The sequence below is a fragment of the Pleurodeles waltl genome, chromosome 8 (genome assembly GCF_031143425.1).
Source record: "Pleurodeles waltl isolate 20211129_DDA chromosome 8, aPleWal1.hap1.20221129, whole genome shotgun sequence".
NCBI classification, from domain to species: Eukaryota; Metazoa; Chordata; class Amphibia; order Caudata; family Salamandridae; genus Pleurodeles; species Pleurodeles waltl.
Genome location: NC_090447.1, coordinates 447249313 through 447268969, shown reverse-complemented (window position 1 = coordinate 447268969; position 19657 = coordinate 447249313). Strand labels below are relative to the sequence as shown.

Genomic DNA, 19657 nt, shown 5'->3' with positions numbered 1-19657 from the left:
TCTTCCTTACACTTAAACCTCTATCTATGCAGAGACTCCTTGCTTCTTTCCAGCTAAGTTTATCATAAGCAAGTTTAGACAGATCAACAGTTTGGCCTGTGCCAGACATTTTAGAAAGAGTTTAAGTGACAGAAAAAGTTTTTCAGAACTTTTGGAAAGACAGAAAAAAACTTTTTAAACTTTTAAAGAACTTTTAGAAAGTTTAGAGGTACTTTTCAGCACTTAGAAAAGAGTGAAAAGAGGAAATGCAAAACTTTTTGGTTAGGTGTACATACACTGAACTTGTTTTGTATATTTTTCTCTTATGAAAAGTACAATGACAAGAGTGGTAAGAAGTCTCAAAGCACTTATCCCACCGCTGCACAACCAATGTAGCAGGCTGGACTGGCTTGTAGTGAGTACCAAGGGGTACTTACACCTTGCACCAGGCCCAGGTATCCCTTATTAGTGTATAGGATGTCTAGCAGCTTAGGCTGATAGATAATGGTAGCTTAGCAGAGCAGCTTAGGCTGAACTAGGAGACGAGTGAAGCTCCTACAGTACCACTAGTGTCACTTGCACAAGATCATAAGAAAACACAATACACAGATATACTAAAAATAAAGGTACTTTATTTTTATGACAATATGCCAAAGTATCTCAGAGTGTACCCTCAGTATGAGGATAGTGTAGGAGGCTGGACTGGCTTGTAGTGAGTACCAAGGGGTACTTGCACCTTGCACCAGGCCCAGTTATCCCTTATTAGTGTATAGGGTGTCTAGCAGCTTAGGCTGATAGATAATGGTAGCTTAGCAGAGCAGCTTAGGCTGAACTAGGAGACGTGTGAAGCTACTACAGTACCACTTAGTGTCATATGCACAATATCATAAGAAAACACAATACACAGTTATACTAAAAATAAAGGTACTTTATTTTTATGACAATATGCCAAAGTATCTTAGAGTGTACCCTCAGTGAGAGGATAGGAAATATACACAAGATATATATACACAATAGCAAAAATATGCAGTATAGTCTTAGAAAACAGTGCAAACAATGTATAGTTACAATAGGATGCAAAGGGGAAACATAGGGATAGGGGCAACACAAACCATATACTCCAAAAGTGGAATGCGAACCACGAATGGACCCCAAACCTATGTGACCTTGTAGAGGGTCGCTGGGACTATTAGAAAATAGTGAGAGTTAGAAAAATAACCCTCCCCAAGACCCTGAAAAGTGAGTGCAAAGTGCACTAAAGTTCCCCTAAGGACAAAGTAGTCGTGTTAGAGGAATAATGCAGGAAAGCCACAAACCAGCAATGCAACAACTGTGGATTTCCAATCTAGGGTACCTGTGGAACAAGGGGACCAAGTCCAAAAGTCACAAGCAAGTCGGAGATGGGCAGATGCCCAGGAAATGCCAGCTGCGGGTGCAAAGAAGCTTCGACTGGACAGAAGAAGCTGAGGTTTCTGCAGGAACAAAAAGGGCTAGAGACTTCCCCTTTGGTGGACGGATCCCTCTCGCCTTGGAGAGTCGTGCAGAAGTGTTTTCCCGCCGGAAGGACGCCAACAAGCCTTGCTAGTCGCAAATCGTGCGTTTGGCGTCTTTGGACGCTGCCGGGGCCCAGGAGGGACCAGGAGGTCGCAAATTGGACCTGAAGAGAGAGGGGACGTCGAGCAAGACAAAGAGCCCTCGCTGAAGCAGGTAGCACCCGGAGAAGTGCCAGAAACAGGCACTACGAGGATGCGTGAAACGGTGCTCGCCGAAGTTGCAGAAAGGAGTCCCACGTCGCCGGAGACCAACTTAGAAAGTTGTGCAATGCAGGTTAGAGTGCCGTGGACCCAGGCTTGGCTGTGCACAAAGGATTTCCGCCGGAAGTGCACAGGGGCCGGAGTAGCTGCAAAGTCGCGGTTCCCAGCAATGCAGCCCAGCGAGGTGAGGCAAGGACTTACCTCCACCAAACTTGGGCTGAAGAGTCACTGGACTGTGGGGGTCACTTGGACAGAGTCGCTGGATTCGAGGGACCTCGCTCGTCGTGCTGAGAGGAGACCCAAGGGACCGGTAATGCAGCTTTTTGGTGCCTGCGGTTGCAGGGGGAAGATTCCGTCGACCCACGTGAGATTTCTTCGGAGCTTCTGGTGCAGAGAGGAGGCAGGCTACCCCCACAGCATGCACAAGCAGGAAAACAGTCGAGAAGGCGGCAGGATCAGCGTTACAGAGTTGCAGTAGTCGTCTTTGCTACTATGTTGCAGGTTTGCAGGCTTCCAGCGCGGTCAGCAGTCGATTCCTTATCAGAAGGTGAAGAGGGAGATGCAGAGGAACTCGGATGAGCTCTTGCATTCGTTATCTAAAGTTTCCCCAGAGACAGAGACCCTAAATAGCCAGAAAAGAGGGTTTGGCTACTTAGGAGAGAGGATAGGCTACTAACACCTGAAGGAGCCTATCAGCAGGAGTCTCTGACGTCACCTGGTGGCACTGGCCACTCAGAGCAGTCCAGTGTGCCAGCAGCACCTCTGTTTCCAAGATGGCAGAGGTCTGGAGCCCACTGGAGGAGCTCTGGACACCTCCCAGGGGAGGTGCAAGTCAGGGGAGTGGTCACTCCCCTTTCCTTTGTCCAGTTTCGCGCCAGAGCAGGGGCTAAGGGGTCCCTGAACCGGTGTAGACTGGCTTATGCAGAATTGGGCACATCTGTGCCCAAGAAAGCATTTCCAGAGGCTGGGGGAGGCTACTCCTCCCCTGCCTTCACACCATTTTCCAAAGGGAGAGGGTGTCACACCCTCTCTCAGAGGAAGTTCTTTGTTCTGCCATCCTGGGCCAGGCCTGGCTGGACCCCAGGAGGGCAGATGCCTGTCTGAGGGGTTGGCAGCAGCAGCAGCTGCAGTGAAACCCCAGGAAGGGCAGTTTGGCAGTACCAGGGTCTGTGCTACAGACCACTGGGATCATGGGATTGTGCCAACTATGCCAGGATGGCATAGAGGGGGCAATTCCATGATCATAGACATGTTACATGGCCATATTCGGAGTTACCATTGTGAAGCTACATATAGGTAGTGACCTATATGTAGTGCACGCGTGTAATGGTGTCCCCGCACTCACAAAGTTCAGGGAATTGGCTCTGAACAATGTGGGGGCACCTTGTCTAGTGCCAGGGTGCCCTCACACTAAGTAACTTTGCCCCTAACCTTTACCAGGTAAAGGTTAGACATATAGGTGACTTATAAGTTACTTAAGTGCAGTGTAAAATGGCTGTGAAATAACGTGGACGTTATTTCACTCAGGCTGCAGTGGCAGGCCTGTGTAAGAATTGTCAGAGCTCCCTATGGGTGGCAAAAGAAATGCTGCAGCCCATAGGGATCTCCTGGAACCCCAATACCCTGGGTACCTCAGTACCATATACTAGGGAATTATAAGGGTGTTCCAGTAAGCCAATGTAAATTGGTAAAAATGGTCACTAGCCTGTCAGTGACAATTTGGAAAGAAATGAGAGAGCATAACCACTGAGGTTCTGGTTAGCAGAGCCTCAGTGAGACAGTTAGTCACTACACAGGTAACACATTCAGGCACACTTATGAGCACTGGGGCCCTGGGTTACCAGGGGCCCAGTGACACATACAACTAAAACAACATATATACAGTGAAAAATGGGGGTAACATGCCAGGCAAGATGGTACTTTCCTACAGATAGCAAATATACACAAGATATATGTACACAATACCAAAAGTATGCAGTATAGTCTTAGAAAACAGTGCAAACAATGTATAGTTACAATAGGATGCAATGGGGACACATAGGGATAGGGGCAACACAAACCATATACTCCAAAAGTGGAATGCGAACCACGAATGGATCCCAAACCTATGTGACCTTGTAGAGGGTCGCTGGGACTATTAGAAAATACTAAGGGTTAGAAAAATAGCCCACCCCAAGACCCTGAAAAGTGAGTGCAAAGTGCACTAAAGTTCCCCAAAATATATAGAAGTTGTGATAGGGGAATTCTGCAGTTAAGACACAAACCAGCAATGCAACAACGATGGATTTCCAGTCGAGGGTACCTGTGGAACAAGGGGACCAAGTCCAAAAGTCACAAGCAAGTCGGAGATGGGCAGATGCCCAGGAAATGCCAGCTGTGGGTGCAAAGAAGCTGCTACTGGACAGTAGAAGCTGAGGATTCTGCAGGAACGACAAGGGCTAGAGACTTCCCCTTTGGAGGATGGATCCCCCACGCCGTGGAGAGTCGTGCAGAAGTGTTTTTCTGCCGAAAGACCGCCAACAAGCCTTGCTAGCTGCAAATCGTGCGGTAAGCGTTTTTGGATGTTGCTGTGGCCCAGGAGGGGGCGTCGAGCAAGACAAGGAGCTCTCTCAGAAGCGGGCAGCACCCGCAGAAGTGCCGGAACAGGCACTACGAAGAAGAGTGGAACGGTGCTCACCCGAAGTTGCACAAAGGAGTCCCACGTCACCGGAGACCAACTTAGAAAGTCGTGCAGTGCAGGTTAGAGTGCCGTGGACCCAGGCTTGGCTGTGCACAAAGGATTTCCGACGGAAGTGCACAGAGGCCGGAGTAGCTGCAAAAGTCGCGGTTCCCAGCAATGCAGTCTGGCGTGGGGAGGCATGGACTTACCTCCACCAAACTTGGACTGAAGAGTCACCGGACTGTGGGAGTCACTTGGACACAGTTGCTGGATTCAAGGGACCTCGCTCGTCGTGCTGAGAGGAGACCCAGGGGACCGGTGATGCAGTTCTTTGGTGCCTGCGGTTGCAGGGGGAAGATTCCGTCGACCCACGGGAGAATTCTTCGGAGCTTCTAGTGCAGAGAGGAGGCAGACTACCCCCACAGCATGCACCACCAGGAAAACAGTCGAGAAGGCGGCAGGATCAGCGTTACAGAGTTGCAGTAGTCGTCTTTGATACTTTGTTGCAGTTTTGCAGGCTTCCAGCACAGTCAGCAGTCGATTCCTTGGCAGAAGGTGAAGAGAGAGATGCAGAGGAACTCTGATGAGCTCTTGCATTCGTTATCTACGGAATTCCCCAAAGCAGAGACCCTAAATAGCCAGAAAAGAGGGTTTGGCTACTTAGGAGAGAAGATAGGCTAGCAACACATGAAGGAGCCTATCAGAAGGAGTCTCTGACGTCACCTGCTGGCCCTGGCCACTCAGAGCAGTCCAGTGTGCCAGCAGCACCTCTGTTTCCAAGATGGCAGAGGTCTGGAGCACACTGGAGGAGCTCTGGGCACCTCCCAGGGGAGGTGCAGGTCAGGGGAGTGGTCACTCCCCTTTCCTTTGTCCAGTTTCGCACCAGAGCAGGGCTGAGGGATCCCTGAACCGGTGTAGACTGGCTTATGCAGAAATGGGCACCATCTGTGCCCATTAAAGCATTTCCAGAGGCTGCGGGAGGCTACTCCTCCCCTGCCTTCACACCATTTTCCAAAGGGAGAGGGTGTAACACCCTCTCTCTGAGGAAGTCCTTTGCTCTGCCATCCTGGGCCAGGCCTGGCTGGACCCCAGGAGGGCAGAAACCTCTCTGAGGGGTTGGCAGCAGCAGCTGCAGTGAAACCCCTGAAAAGGCAGTTTGGCAGTACCAGGGTCTGTGCTACAGACCACTGGAATCATGGGATTGTGCCAACCATGCCAGGATGGCATAGAGGGGGCAATTCCATGATCATAGACATGTTACATGGCCATATTCGGAGTTACCATTGTGAAGCTACACATAGGTATTGACCTATGTGTAGTGCACACGTGTAATGGTGTCCCCGCACTCACAAAGTCCGGGGAATTTGCCCTGAACAATGTGGGGGCACCTTGGCTAGGGCCAGGGTGCCCTCACACTAAGTAACTTTGCACCTAACCTTTACCAGGTAAAGGTTAGACATATAGGTGACTTATAAGTTACTTAAGTGCAGTGGTAAATTGCTGTGAAATAACGTGGACATTATTTCACTCAGGCTGCAGTGGCAGGCCTGTGTAGTATTTGTCAGAGCTCCCTATGGGTGGCAAAAGAAATGCTGCAGCCCATAGGGATCTCCTGGAACCCCAATACCCTGGGTACCTCAGTACCATATACTAGGGAATTATAAGGGTGTTCCAGTATGCCAATGCGAATTGGTAAAATTGGTCACTAGCCTGTTAGTGACAATTTGGAAAGAAATGAGAGAGCATAACCACTGAGGTTCTGGTTAGCAGAGCCTCAGTGAGACAGTTAGGCATCACACAGGGAACACATACATATAGGCTACAAACTTATGAGCACTGGGGTCCTGGCTAGCAGGGTTCCAGTGACACATAACAAACATACTGAAAACATAGGGTTTTCACTATGAGCACTGGGCCCTGGCTAGCAGGATCCCAGTGAGACAGTGAAAATACCCTGACATACACTCACAAACAGGCCAAAAGTGGGGGTAACAAGGCTAGAAAGAGGCTACTTTCTCACAGCCTGGCTGGACCCCAGGAGGGCAGAAACCTGTCTGAGGGGTTGGCAGCAGCTGCAGTGAAACCCCGGGAAAGGTAGTTTGGCTGTACCCGGGTCTGTGCTAAAGACTCGGGGGATCACGGAATTGTCTCCCCAATGCCAGAATGGCATTGGGGTGACAATTCCATGATCTTAGACATGTTACATGGCCATGTTCGGAGTTACCATTGTGACGCTGTACATAGGTAGTGACCTATGTACAGTGCACGTGTGTAATGGTGTCCCCGCACTCACAAAGTCCGGGGAATTTGCCCTGAACGATGTGGGGGCACCTTGGCTAGTGCCAGGGTGCCCACACACTAAGTAACTTTGCACCCAACCTTCACCAGGTGAAGGTTAGACATATAGGTGACTTATAAGTTACTTATGTGCAGTGGTAAATGGCTGTGAAATAATGTGGACGTTATTTCACTCAGGCTGCAGTGGCAGGCCTGTGTAAGAATTGTCAGAGCTCCCTATGGGTGGCAAAAGAAATGCTGCAGCCCATAGGGACCTCCTGGAACCCCACTACCCTGGGTACCTCAGTACCATATCCTAGGGAATTATAAGGGTGTTCCAGTATGCCAATGTGAATTGGTGAAATTGGTCACTAGCCTGTTAGTGACAATTTAGAAAGCAGAGAGAGCATAACCACTGAGGTTCTGATTAGCAGAGCCTCAGTGAGACAGTTAGTCATCACACAGGGAACACATACAGGGCACACTTATGAGCACTGGGGCCCTGGCTGGCAGGGTCCCAGTGACACATACACTAAAACAACATATATACAGTGAAATATGGGGGTAACATGCCAGGCAAGATGGTACTTTCCTACAAGGACTCAGTCCCTGTGCCATGAAAACGAAAAAAAAAAATAATAAGGTATAAGGGTCAATCCAGCGGAAATAGCAAAACAACTAAAAAAAGGAAGGGCTTGGTGTTCCTTGGGTGGATTGGCCACCCAGGTGGGGAGGGAGCTGGCCATAGGGTAGTGTGCGGCGCGGAGACGGGCGTCTGGCTGCGGTGGGACAGGCACACTACTCATCCACCTCAGCCCCTACTTGGAAAGTTTCAGGATGATAGGTAAAGAGGGGGCCCTAAAAATGTAGGGTATATCAAAACACATGTTCACCATGCAGTTTCTTGTAGGAACTTTAAACAATGCTACAACCAAAATGGCTGAATGCAATAACATGGAACAAGCAGAAAGCTAGACTTTTACACAGATAGCTTTTTGTAATTTGGTGTAAATCCATTCAATACTTTTTGAGATAATAAAGTTTAAATGTTATAAATATCTAGTGCCAAGGGACTCCCATAGGACAGACAGATGAAAAGATCAAATCTGATTAATCATTAAAAAAAACAGCAGCAATATGAAATGAAGTGGAGTAGCTGCACTGCTCCTGGCACGGAAACTCCCCATAATGTCCCGCAAGGGCTTGTTATATGTATTTTTAATTTATTGCCATGCTCTGAGAAGGGACAGGGGCACTACCAACCATTTATTTAAATGCTGTGGGGGCTATAGGGAGTTCAGCAGTCTAACTAGGAACATTTAAAGAAAACACACAGTAAGTCTCTTGGGTCACTGAATACATAAACCCATGGCACTCTGAGCAGGAAATGTATGCTCATCAGCTGGAGTGCAGGATCTTTTGTGGTTGGTTCTATGACTGTATTATGTGGACCGAAGAGTGCTAGAGAAAGACTCAAACACATGGTAATTGTTATTTTGATTAGAAGTGATTTATTTAAAATATTTTAGTGACAATTACTATTACATTGAAATGTGTGTATTAGTAATGAAAGCACTGGATGGATTATGGTTATTGATTAAGTTGGTTTTACTATTAAATTATCATACATGTCTGATTTATTAGTACACTGATCTTTTGACAAAGCCAATAGGTCTACTTTATATGTTGATGTTGTGACCCCTGACAAAGCCAATAGGTGTGCTTTGTATACAGTGACATTCTGAATCTTTTACAAATCCAATGGGACTGCCTTTTTTAAAATCAAATTTAAATTGTGATGGCCAGGCCCTGTGACCAACCCCACGGCACCTGCGGCCTTGAGCTGCAGAGAATTGGTACAGTTAGATATGGTAATAAAATCTTGCTTTACATTATTGAAACCAAATAAATTCACTGAAAAAAAGCAAATGTTATAGTGACCTTATATTTAGATATGGATCTAATAAGTTACATTATATTTAAAAACCCTCTGATATTCACTGAAAATCATCAATGGTAATTATAACTTGTGCCCTTGCCATGTATTGCTCATTATGTCATGTTACATCACTCTTCTCATGTTCTATGACATCACTGAAAAAACATCACTGATGACATCTAAAATTAGATAATTGATGACATCCTTGTGCAAGGCGGGGTGCACATTTAAGCCATTTCAGTTAACAATAACTATTGAATTTCAGTGTGTTTTAGTTTAAAATGCTACGTTTTAACTGGCACGTTCACCTAACTATACTGCCATTTTAACCTGTTTTCGTCAATGTATACACACACATATATAGATGGGTATATATATATATATATATATATACACAATTTGAATCACTGTAAAAAGAAACGTTAGAGTGATTTTATAGTTAGGTGTGATAATAAGTTGTGAACTTACTTAAAAAAAAAAATTTTTGGAAATGTCACTGAAGAAACTAAAGGTTAAAGTTATGTAATAGTTAGGTGAAAGAATGAGACAAGAAGTAATGTATAAAAATCAAAAAACTGTGAAATAACCAGCTAGAATTTTGTTACCTAACTATAGCATGCAACTCCGTAATGCACTGATTATGACCTCACATATTAAATCACTAATGACACGTTTAATTAAATTATTGATGACATCACTGATGACATCTCTAATTACATCACTGAAGACATAACTGAAGAATGGAATGGGCAGACAGGAGACTAGGCTCCCTCGATCGATGAGAAGCAGTGACTTTTTTTTTTTTTTTTCGTACTGTGGCAGTGCTGCAGGTCCAACCGTCCAGATATATCCAACTTTTTCAGCTTGTTAACCTCTTCATGCCCAACAGTTGGCACTATTTAAACATTAATTTCTCAAAAACTACTGAACGGATCTACACCAAACCACAAAATGCACACAATCAGAGAATTAACAAGGAAAACCACACTTTTAGGACCCCATCCCGTTCTTGGATCATGCTTTGGAAATCAGCATAAACTTTTTCATGAAGGAGCTAAGATGGACAAACTTTTCTTTAGGAATGTTATTAATGAAAGAAAACTTACCTATGAAGTAAAGGCTCTGTGATATAAAATATTGAGCATTAAGAACTCCCAATAAAATTATTGCAATATAATGACTCCTGATGTAGTTCCTGTGATGCAATGGTAGCACACCCTTTGGAAATTTATGTGTTGCTTTGCTAGTATTTACATTGGGAGTTTGTATGAGGCTGGCCCAGTTTGTAGTGGGTACCTTGGGTACTTACACCTTATACCAGGTCCAGTTATCTCTTATTAGTGAAATGTAGTAGTGTTCTAGCAGCTTAGACTGATAAGACGTAGCTGTACCAGAGCAGCTTAGGCTGAACTAGGAGACATGCAAAGCTCCTGCAATACCACTATAGTTACACAGTACTTATACACAAGTAAAGACAATACTCAGTGTTACCAAAAATAAAGGTAGTTTATTTGGGTGACACTAGGCCAAAAATATCTTAGAGGCAATACTCCTTCTGAACGTAAGTATTATACACAATATATACACTAGGCACCAAAATAAGGTAAGTAATTAGACAAAGGATAGAGCAAACAATAGGAAATGCTATAGAATGCAATCGGAGAAAATAGGTCTAGGGCCAACACAAACCACATACTAGGTAAATGGAATGTGAATCATGAATTCCCTCTAGACAAGTGTAGTGTGTAGAGAATCGCTGGGAGAGTAAGAAAACCACAAAGGTGAGTAAAATTCCCCACCCAGAGCCCAGGAAAGTAGGAGTAAAGTACTGCAAGTTTTCTTAGGCCACACTACATGCATGATTAGAGTTATTGCAAGAATCAAGCAAGACTGCAAACAACAAATGGTGGATTCCTGGACCTGAAGACCTGCAAAGAGAGGAGACCAAGTCCAGAAGTCAGAGAAAGTTCCAGGAAGGACAGGAGCCCCTGCCAACCAAAAACAGGGTGCAAAAGAAGAGTCCCCGTTGGACGAAGACTGCAGAAATGCACCAAGGGAAGATGGCTGCGGGTTCCTGCGTGATGCAATGGATGTCCCATGTGGAGATGTTGGATGCAGGCGAGTTTCGGCGCCGGATTCGTCCAACAAGCCTTGGTTCAAGCAATGTTGCGGATTGCGTAAAAAGTGGCACTGCCTGGACCCAGAAGGGACCTAGGGGCCTCAACTCGGACTGAGGAGGCAGAGGGGGCTCCCAAAACCGGAGGGATCCCACAGATGACCAGGCAGCATCCACGGAGGTCCCAGGACATGTGGACAAAGTAGATGCAAATTGCGGTTGTTACAGCACTTCAAAAGAAGGTCCCACGCAGCCAGAGAACAACTCAGCAAGTTGAGCGTCGCAGGATAGAGTGCTGGATACCTGGGACAGGCTGTGCACGAAGGATTCAGGTAAATAGTGCACAGAGGCCTCAGGAGGTGAAGATGACGCAGTGCACAGGGGTACTGTCGCAAACGGGGAAGGTAAGCTCTTACCTCCTCCAAATTTGGACAGCAGGACCTTAGGACAGTCTGTGTCGAAGGAGTATACCACCTGTGTTCCAAGGACCACGCTACTCACCAGGAGAGAAGTCCAAGAGAACCGGTCGTCCTCTTAGAAGGTGCCTGCTGGAGCAGGGAAGTGACTCTGTCACTTCACAAGAAATTTCTTTGGTCCTTCTGGTGCGGGGTGAAGACAGGGAGTGCCCGGAGCGTGCACACCGTGGAAACCGTTGCAGTTGCTGGCTGGAACTGAAGTTTCAGAGGAAAAGTAGCCCTTCTGGATACTTTGTTGCTGTTACAGCGGTTCCTGGAGCAGTCTGCGGTCGATCCGAGGTCAGAGGATGAAGTAATAGTTGCAGAGGATTCCTGCTGGAAGCTTGCAAGTAGAATCTGAAGAGAAACCCACAGGAGAGGCCCTAAATAGCCCTGAGAGGGGGATTAGCTAACTTATCAGGTATGGACTTATCAGGAGGGTCCCTGCCTGCTGGCACTGGCCACTCAGAGGCCTCCAGAGTGACCCCACACCTTGGAAAACAAGATGGCTGAAGTCTGGGACACACTGGAGGAGCTCTGGGCACCACCCCGGGTGGTGATGGACAGGGGAGTTGTCACTCAATTTCCTTTGTCTAGTTTCACGCAAGAGCAGGGACTGGGGGTCCCTGAACCAGTGCAGACTGTCTTGTGCAAGGAGGGCACCATCTGTGCCCTTCAAAGCGTTTCCAGAGGCAGGGGGAGGCTACCCATCCCCAGCCTGCAACACCTATTTCCAAAGGGAGATGGTGTAACACCCTCCTCCCAAAGGAAATGCTTTGTTCTGCCTTCGCGGGACTGAGCTGCTCAGACCCCAGGAGGGCAGAACCCTGTCTGTGAGGTGGCAGCAGTTGTAGCTGCAATGGAAGCCTCAGAGAGCTGGTTTGGCAGTACTGGGAGTCCATAGTGGAGCCCCCAGGATGCATGGAATTGGCTCCCCAATACCAGATTTGGAATGGGGGGACAATGCCATGATCTTAGACACCTTACATGGCCATATTCAGGGTTACCATTGTGAAGCTGCATATAGGTATTGATCTATATGTAGTGCACGCGTGTAGTGGACTCACAAAGTCCAAGGAATTGGCCCTGGACTGCGTAGGGGCACCTTTGTTAGTGCAAGGGTGCTCTCACACTTAGTAACGTTGCACCCTAGCCGTAAGTAAATGAAGGTTAGACATATAGGTGAGGTATAAGTTACTTAAGTGAAGTGAAAATGACTGTGAAATAGTGTGTGCACTATTTCACGCAGGCTGCAGTGGCAGTCCTGTGTGAGGGTTTGTCTGAGATCCTTATGGGTGGCAAAAGAAATGCTGCAGCCCATAAGGGTCTCCTGGAACCCCAATACCCTGCATATAAGGGGGGGAGCAGTGTGCCAACTGAAATTGGGAAATGAAGTCAATAGCCTATAGTGACACATTTAGAAGCAGAGAGAGCATAAGCACTGAGGTTCTGGTTAGCAGAGACTCAGTGACACAGTTAAGCACTACTGACAACACACACATTAGGCCACAAACTATGAGCACTGTGGTCCTGGCTAGCAGGATCCCAGTGAGGCAAGCAAAACACACTGAAATATAGGGTGTTCACTATAAGCACTGTGGTCCTGGCTAGCAGGATCCCAGTGACACAGTAAAAACACACTGACACACACTCACTAACAGGCCAAAAGTGGGGGTAACCTTGCTAGAAAGATGCTACTTTCTCACAGTCATTACACCATGGTGATTTCATCAGTAACAAAATTTCACCAGGGTGCTTTACTCTTGGAGTACTTTATTTCACATGTAAGTTGGTAAGTACAGTTTCAAACTCTTGATTTAATGACTGTGATATAGTGACTCGCTATGTAACTCCTGCACTGTAACTGTAGCACATTACTTAAAAGAGCTTTTTAAAACTCTTGATGATTGTGTTCATAATTGTATATGACAGTGCCTTCCTGGAGGCACTCATAAAGAATATACTGAATGTATTCTGATGCCAATATCTAAGTGTATACTGTGACAAGAGCATGTTTAATATCTGTACCTTTGTAATTTTATAAAAACAACATCAATTATTTCAACAAAAACAAACTTATTCAGAAGTTTATATTTTACAGCAGCTTACTTCTGTCATGTCTCCTTGGGGTAGACAGGCAATATCAGGATACAAACAGCATGCTTCCAGTGATGCATTATACCTATAAGAAAGCAAGCAATAAAACAAAATACATATCCATTTTGTCAAATCTTAAAATAGAAATTCTAGGATTGCTCATGTTTCGGAGAGTAAATCCTGTTGCACTAAACAACCAGGTTACTTCCCAGACACCTATAATGATTTCTGTCATTTCATCACTTCCAAAACCTAAACTCTTTTTTTTTTATGAGAGGGTTGACAGCGCAGATGGCTAACAGACCTATTGTTCATGACATACATAGAGTACCTTAGGCCTGCCTATTCAACCATTGGCTTTTCTGACCAACCTTTTATATCCACTTTCTTAAGGCTTTGTTAATCATGATCCGATCCATAGGAGTTACTCCCTCTCACCTGATGCTGTTGGCTGTATCTTTTCGCCCCAATTCTGTGTTTGCATTGAACTGCAGTGATGGACTACCTTACAGCTATAGACCTCTCTGCCTGCCCCTGCTGGCTTCTTCTTGTCCCCCCTCTTTCCTGTGTGTCTTGTTCTTCCTTTATCCTGCCTACACCTCCTCTTGTTCCTCCTTTGGGCCCTTTCCAATTTCACCTGTGTGTTCATTGTTTCTGTTCACCCAACCTCTTTAACCTTGTTTACCACTCTTTCTGTGTGCTTTTTGATCCTCGGACCACCTCCCATTCCCACAGCCCACCCTTCCTTCCTTTCTGTTTCTCACAAGTGATTATGTTAAAGAAGTGGTGGGTGACAGGTGAACCTTCATTATAAGTGATATTCTTTTTCCATGTCACAGAAACTAAAACAGGGTTATAATGGAAGCTTTAGTTGACACAGCAAATAAAAAAACAGTTACAGAGACAAGGAAGCCTTCAAAAGACACAACATTCCCTTTCTTAATTTTGCAGGCTATAACACACTTATGCTGAAACATTAACACATCAAACCCAGACTCACTAGCTTTGCCAGTGCTGGTTATCCAGCAGACACCAAGGATAGACAAGTAAGAGTTTTAATATGAATCCCCCATCAAAAACAGACTCTAGAATTTGTAATCATATTTACAAAACAAAAGCAGTTTTCAGTAGCTCTACCCATGCTGTGCTTGCACTATTTGAGTTACAAATTGTGCGGTGCTCTTGGTAGATAATGTTGGGCACGTTTTACATATAATGTTGAAAGAGTGGGGGTCTATACCACTGAAAATTGTATTTGTTAAATTTTTGAGGCTAGCCTCAAACAAACAAGTCAGCAGATTACATCAGTTGGAGGGTACCAACCAAATCTCTTGTTATTGCAGGGTGGCTTGGCATAAAAAATGTGAAGGCCGTTGTAGGAGGCTGGCCTGGCTTGTAGTGGGTACCAGAGGTACTTACACCTTGTGCCACGTCCCGGTATCCCTTATTAGTGTAGAAGAGGTGTTTCTAGCAGCTAAGGCTGATAGAAGGTAGCTATGGCAAAGCAGCTTAGGCTGAACTAGGAGACATGTAAAGCTCCTACTATACCACTGGTGTCATATGCACAATATCATAAGAAAACACAATACACAGATATACTAAAAACAAAGGTACTTTATTTTTATGACAATATGCCAAAAGTATCTCAGTGAGTACCCTCAGTATGAGGATGACAAATATACACAAGATATATGTACACAATACCAAAATTATGCAGTAATAGCAAAAAGAAGTAATGCAAACAGAGTAAAATTACAATAGATTGCAATAGGAGCACATAGGTATAGGGGCAACACAAACCATATACTGTTTCCTGGTGGATACTCCAAAAGTGGAATGCTAACCACGAATGGACCCCAAACCTATATGAGCTTGTAGAGGGTCGCTGGGACTGTAAGAAAACAGTGAGGGTTAGAAAAATAGCCCACCCCAAGACCCTGTAAGGTAGGTGTAAAGTGCACCTACAACCCCCAGAGAGAACAGAAGTCGTGATAGGGGGATTCTGCAAGGAAAACCAACACCAGCAATGCAACAACAGTGGATTTCCGGACCTGAGTACCTGTAAGACAAGGGGACCAAGTCCAAGAGTCGCAACAGTGTCGAGAGTGGGCTGGAGCCCAGGAAATGCCAGCTGAGGGTGCAAGGAAGCCTCCACCGGATGGAAGAAGCTTGGTGTTTTGCAAGAACGAAGAGGACTAGGAACTTCCCCTTTGGAGGATGGATGTCCCACGTCGTGAAGAAGCTTGCAGAGGTGTTCCCACGCAGAAAGACATCAAACAAGCCTTGCTAGCTGCAAGGGTCGCGGTTAGGGTTTTTGGATGCTGCTGTGGCCCAGGAGGGACCAGGATGTCGCCACTTGGATGAGGAAACAGAGGGGGCACCCATCAAGTCAGGGAGCCCTCACAGAAGCCGGCAGCACCCGCAGAAGTACCGGAGCAGGCACTTAGAAGAGGAGTGAACAGGAGTCCACGTGAAGTCACAAAAGGGAGTCCCACAACGCCGGAGGACAACTCAGAAGGTTGTGCACTGCAGGTTAGAGTGTCGGGGATCCAGGCTTGGCTGTGCACAAAGGAAATCCTGGGAGAGTGCACAGGAGCCGGGGCAGATGCAAATCATGCGGTACCCAGCAATGTAGTCTAGCGTGGGGAGGCAAGGACTTACCTCCACCAAACTTGGAGTGAAGAGTTACTGGACTGTGGGAGTCACTTGGACAGAGTTGCTGAGTTCCAGGGACCACGCTCGTCGAGCTGCGAGGGGACCCAGAGGACCGGTGAGGAAGTCTTTTGTTGCCTGCGGTTGCAGGGGGAAGATTCCGTCGACCCACAGGAGATTACTTCAGAGCTCCTGGTGCAGAAAGGAGGCAGGCTACCCCCAGAGCATGCACCACCAGGAAACAGTCGAGAAAGCTGGCAGGATGAAGCGATACAAGGTTGCAATAGTTGTCTTTGCTACTTTGTTGCGGTTTTGCAGGCGTCCTGAGTAGTCAGCGGTCGATCCTCTGGCAGAAGGTGAAGAGGGAAATGCAGAGGAACTCTGGTGAGCTCTTGCATTCGGCATCTGAAGAATTTCCAATAGCAGAGACCCTAAATAGCCAGAATAGGAGGTTTGGCTACCTAGGAAGGAGGATTGGCTACTAAGAGAGGTAAGAGCCTATCAGAAGGAGTCTCTGACGTCACCTGCTGGCACTGGCCACTCAGAGCAGTCCAGTGTGCCAGCAACACCTCTGAATCCAAGATGGCAGAGGTCTGGGGCACACTGTAGGAGCTCTGGGCACCTCCCCTGGGAGGTGCAGGTCAGGAGAGTGGTCACTCCCCTTTCCTTTGTCCAGTTTCGCGCCAGAGCAGGGCTGGGGGATCCCTAATCCGGTGTAGACTGGCTTATGCAGAGATGGGCAGCATCTGTGCCCATCAAAGCATTTCCAGAGGCTGGGGGAGGCTACTCCTCCCCAGCCATCACACCTATTTCCAAAGGGAGAGGGTGTCACACCCTCTCTCAGAGGAAATCCTTTGTTCAGCCTTCCTGGGCCAGGGCTGCCTGGACCCCAGGAGGGCAGAACCCTGTCTGAGGGGTTGGCAGCAGCAGCAGCTGCAGTGGAGACCCCGGAAAGGCAGTTTGGCAGTACCTGGGTTCTGTGGTAGAGACCCGGGGGATCATGGAATTGTCTCCACAATGCCAGAATGGCATTGGGGTGACAATTCCATGATCTTAGACATGTTACATGGCCATGTTCGGAGTTACCATTGTGACGCTATACATAGGTAGTGACCTGTGTATAGTGCACGCGTGTAATGGTGTCCCCACACTCACAACGTTTGGGGAATTTGCCCTGAACAATGTGGGGGCACCTTGGCTAGTGCCAGGGTGCCCACACACTAAGTAACTGTGCACCCAAACTGCACCAGGTGAAGGTTAGACATATAGGTGACTTATAAGTTACTTAAGTGCAGTGGTAGATGGCTGTGAAATAACGTGGACGTTATTTCACTCAGGCTGCACTGGCAGGCCTGTGTAAGAATTGTCAGATCTCCCTATGGGTGGCATAAGAAATGTTGCAGCCCATAGGGATCTCCTGGAACCCCAATTCCCTGGGTACCTCAGTACGATATACTAGGGAATTATATGGGTGTTCCAGTATGCCAATGTGAATTGGTGAAATTGGTCACTAGCCTGTTAGTGACAATTTGGAAAGCACAGAGAGCATAACCACTGAGGTTCTGGTTAGCAGAGCCTCAGTGAGACAGTTAGTCTTCACACAGGGAACACATACAGGACACACACTTATGAGCACTGGGGCCCTGCCTGGCAGGGTCGCAGTGACACATTGACTAAAACAAGATATATACAGTGAAATATGGGGGTAACATTCGAGGCGAGATGGTACTTTCCTGCAGCCGTTGTAGCACACCCTGGTATGGCCGCAACTTAAATGTTACTTATATTTAGTAACAATATTTCTGGTGGCTCCACTGCGCCATTTGTGTGGGCCCTCTACTAGGGGAACACCCTCCTTGCATACATTATGCCTGGCGCAGGCATAATGTGATGCTAGGGGTTACAAAGTGGTGCAATACATGCACTTTGTAAATATGGCGGGGCGCATTTGGCCTCGTAGGGGCACATTAGCATCATAATAAATTATGCTAATGTGTCGCAAAGAGACGGTAGACCTTCTTAAATCAAGGCCATAGTATCCACCATAAATGCTGTTAACAAGCGTAAGTAACTTTTATATTCAGATGGATAATTCTTCGAGTAGAGTCCTCATCTTAGGAAGAGTCTCAACGGATTATGTTATACAAAATGTAGAAAAGAGAGAAGGCCCACTCTTGACATTGCACACATCAGCAGAAAGAAGATACCGGTGGTTCAGAGTACGTAAAAAATGTATTGATAACATGTGCACTTCAGTCACATTCTTTAACATGTGGTTAGATGTTTTTACAGAAACTATTGCTTCCAGCTGCTATTATAAGAGAAAACAATGTGCTTTAGCAAGCTATTGAATTAATATGATTTAGCAATGAATAACAAACCCATTGTAAGTTTGAGACAATATAAGACATTGCCTTTTATGTTGCAGTTTGACTTCAGTTTCAGTTCCACAGAGCTGTTCTGACCTCCTGGCCATATTTTGATAAATACTACAGCATATTGCCAAGAGAAGTCTTGTCACTTTTTTATTACTCAGACAACATTTGGCTGAGCCAGCCTGGAGTTCTCCTCCCAATAATGGACTGCTGCCAAAGGAGACCCCACCTGCGCAGATTGAATAGATTACTGCACAGAAATCAGGTGAGCAGACACCATGCTTTGAAAAACTAAAGTCTGACTATTCAAAAGAAGCGGGCAGGGTTTCCAGAGGTTGCCGTCTAAAGGATGAGGAAAGGTCAGACTTTGTACCTTAAAATTTGAAAAGCAAGATTCTTTGGCAGTCATAATATGGAGGGATGAGGAAATGCATGCATGATTTATGTGTTTTTTTAGGATGCAATGTTATGCTTAGAGAAATAAAATGTGGTGATTTCCCGGTTCGACAGGAAGACTAAATAGTGTGAATCCCCTTTGAAATAGAAAGGAGGAATAACAGAGGGCTTGAGTAGAAGTAGTGAGACAGACTGGTTTACAGGTCTGAAGTCTGATGTGGTAAAGAGACTGTCACTTGATCGGAGCTGGAAGGCCTTTCTCTGAATAAGTCAGATGCCAGACTCCCAAATTCCCAGATTTAGGATATCTAGAAGGTGTCTTTAAGGAAGAGCGACCGAAGCGGAGGCATCAGTTGAAGAGTCTGACGTTTAGGTAAGGGGACAACCAGATGGTTGGTGTCAATTGACTTTACTCTGAGCACAGTCAGACCCTTGGTGCGAACCCAAAAAGCTCAGTAGTTGCAAGTAAATATCCCTCCATGAATAAGGAGGTTGACATAAAGAGTACATTATTTCATAGCCAAAAGGGGCAAAATATATAGAAGTGGCAGGGGTCCCTGCTGGTTGTCATACAGTCTGATAAAAGCAAGGAAGAAAGGTTGCAAGATCTTTGCAATATTTTTGGTATTCCAAGAGAAACCCCTAAAGTGTCCTGGAAGTGGGGAAACATTATCTCAGATAAAACCACTGGGAACCAAACTAAAATATCCCAAGCCAAGTCTAAAGATTAATAATAATTCTCTATGAGTGAGACTCGCAATTCACTGTGGCAGATAACAGATTATATTGAATTAAAATTAAAATTTCAATGGGCCCATGGAGAACTCCGTGTCCATGTAACACCCCTCGGTTTGAAATAATAACAGAGTCACCCATCTTATTGGAGAGGCGCTCCTTAATGCATTTCTCACAGACTTTCACAATTCAGGAGTTTAAAATGTGAGTGTAGAACACATCC

The 19657-nt window shown here is 46.1% G+C and overlaps 1 protein-coding gene across 1 annotated transcript in view; it reads right to left on the bottom strand.

Annotated features, from left to right (window-relative positions):
• Positions 1-19657, bottom strand: part of LOC138249528 (ATP-binding cassette sub-family C member 5-like) — a 2567733-nt gene that overhangs the window by 1275401 nt on the left and 1272675 nt on the right. The window contains exon 12 of the mRNA XM_069203478.1: positions 13289-13361. Within this exon, the coding sequence (XP_069059579.1) occupies positions 13289-13361 (73 nt within the window). The remainder of the gene's footprint in view (positions 1-13288; positions 13362-19657) is intronic.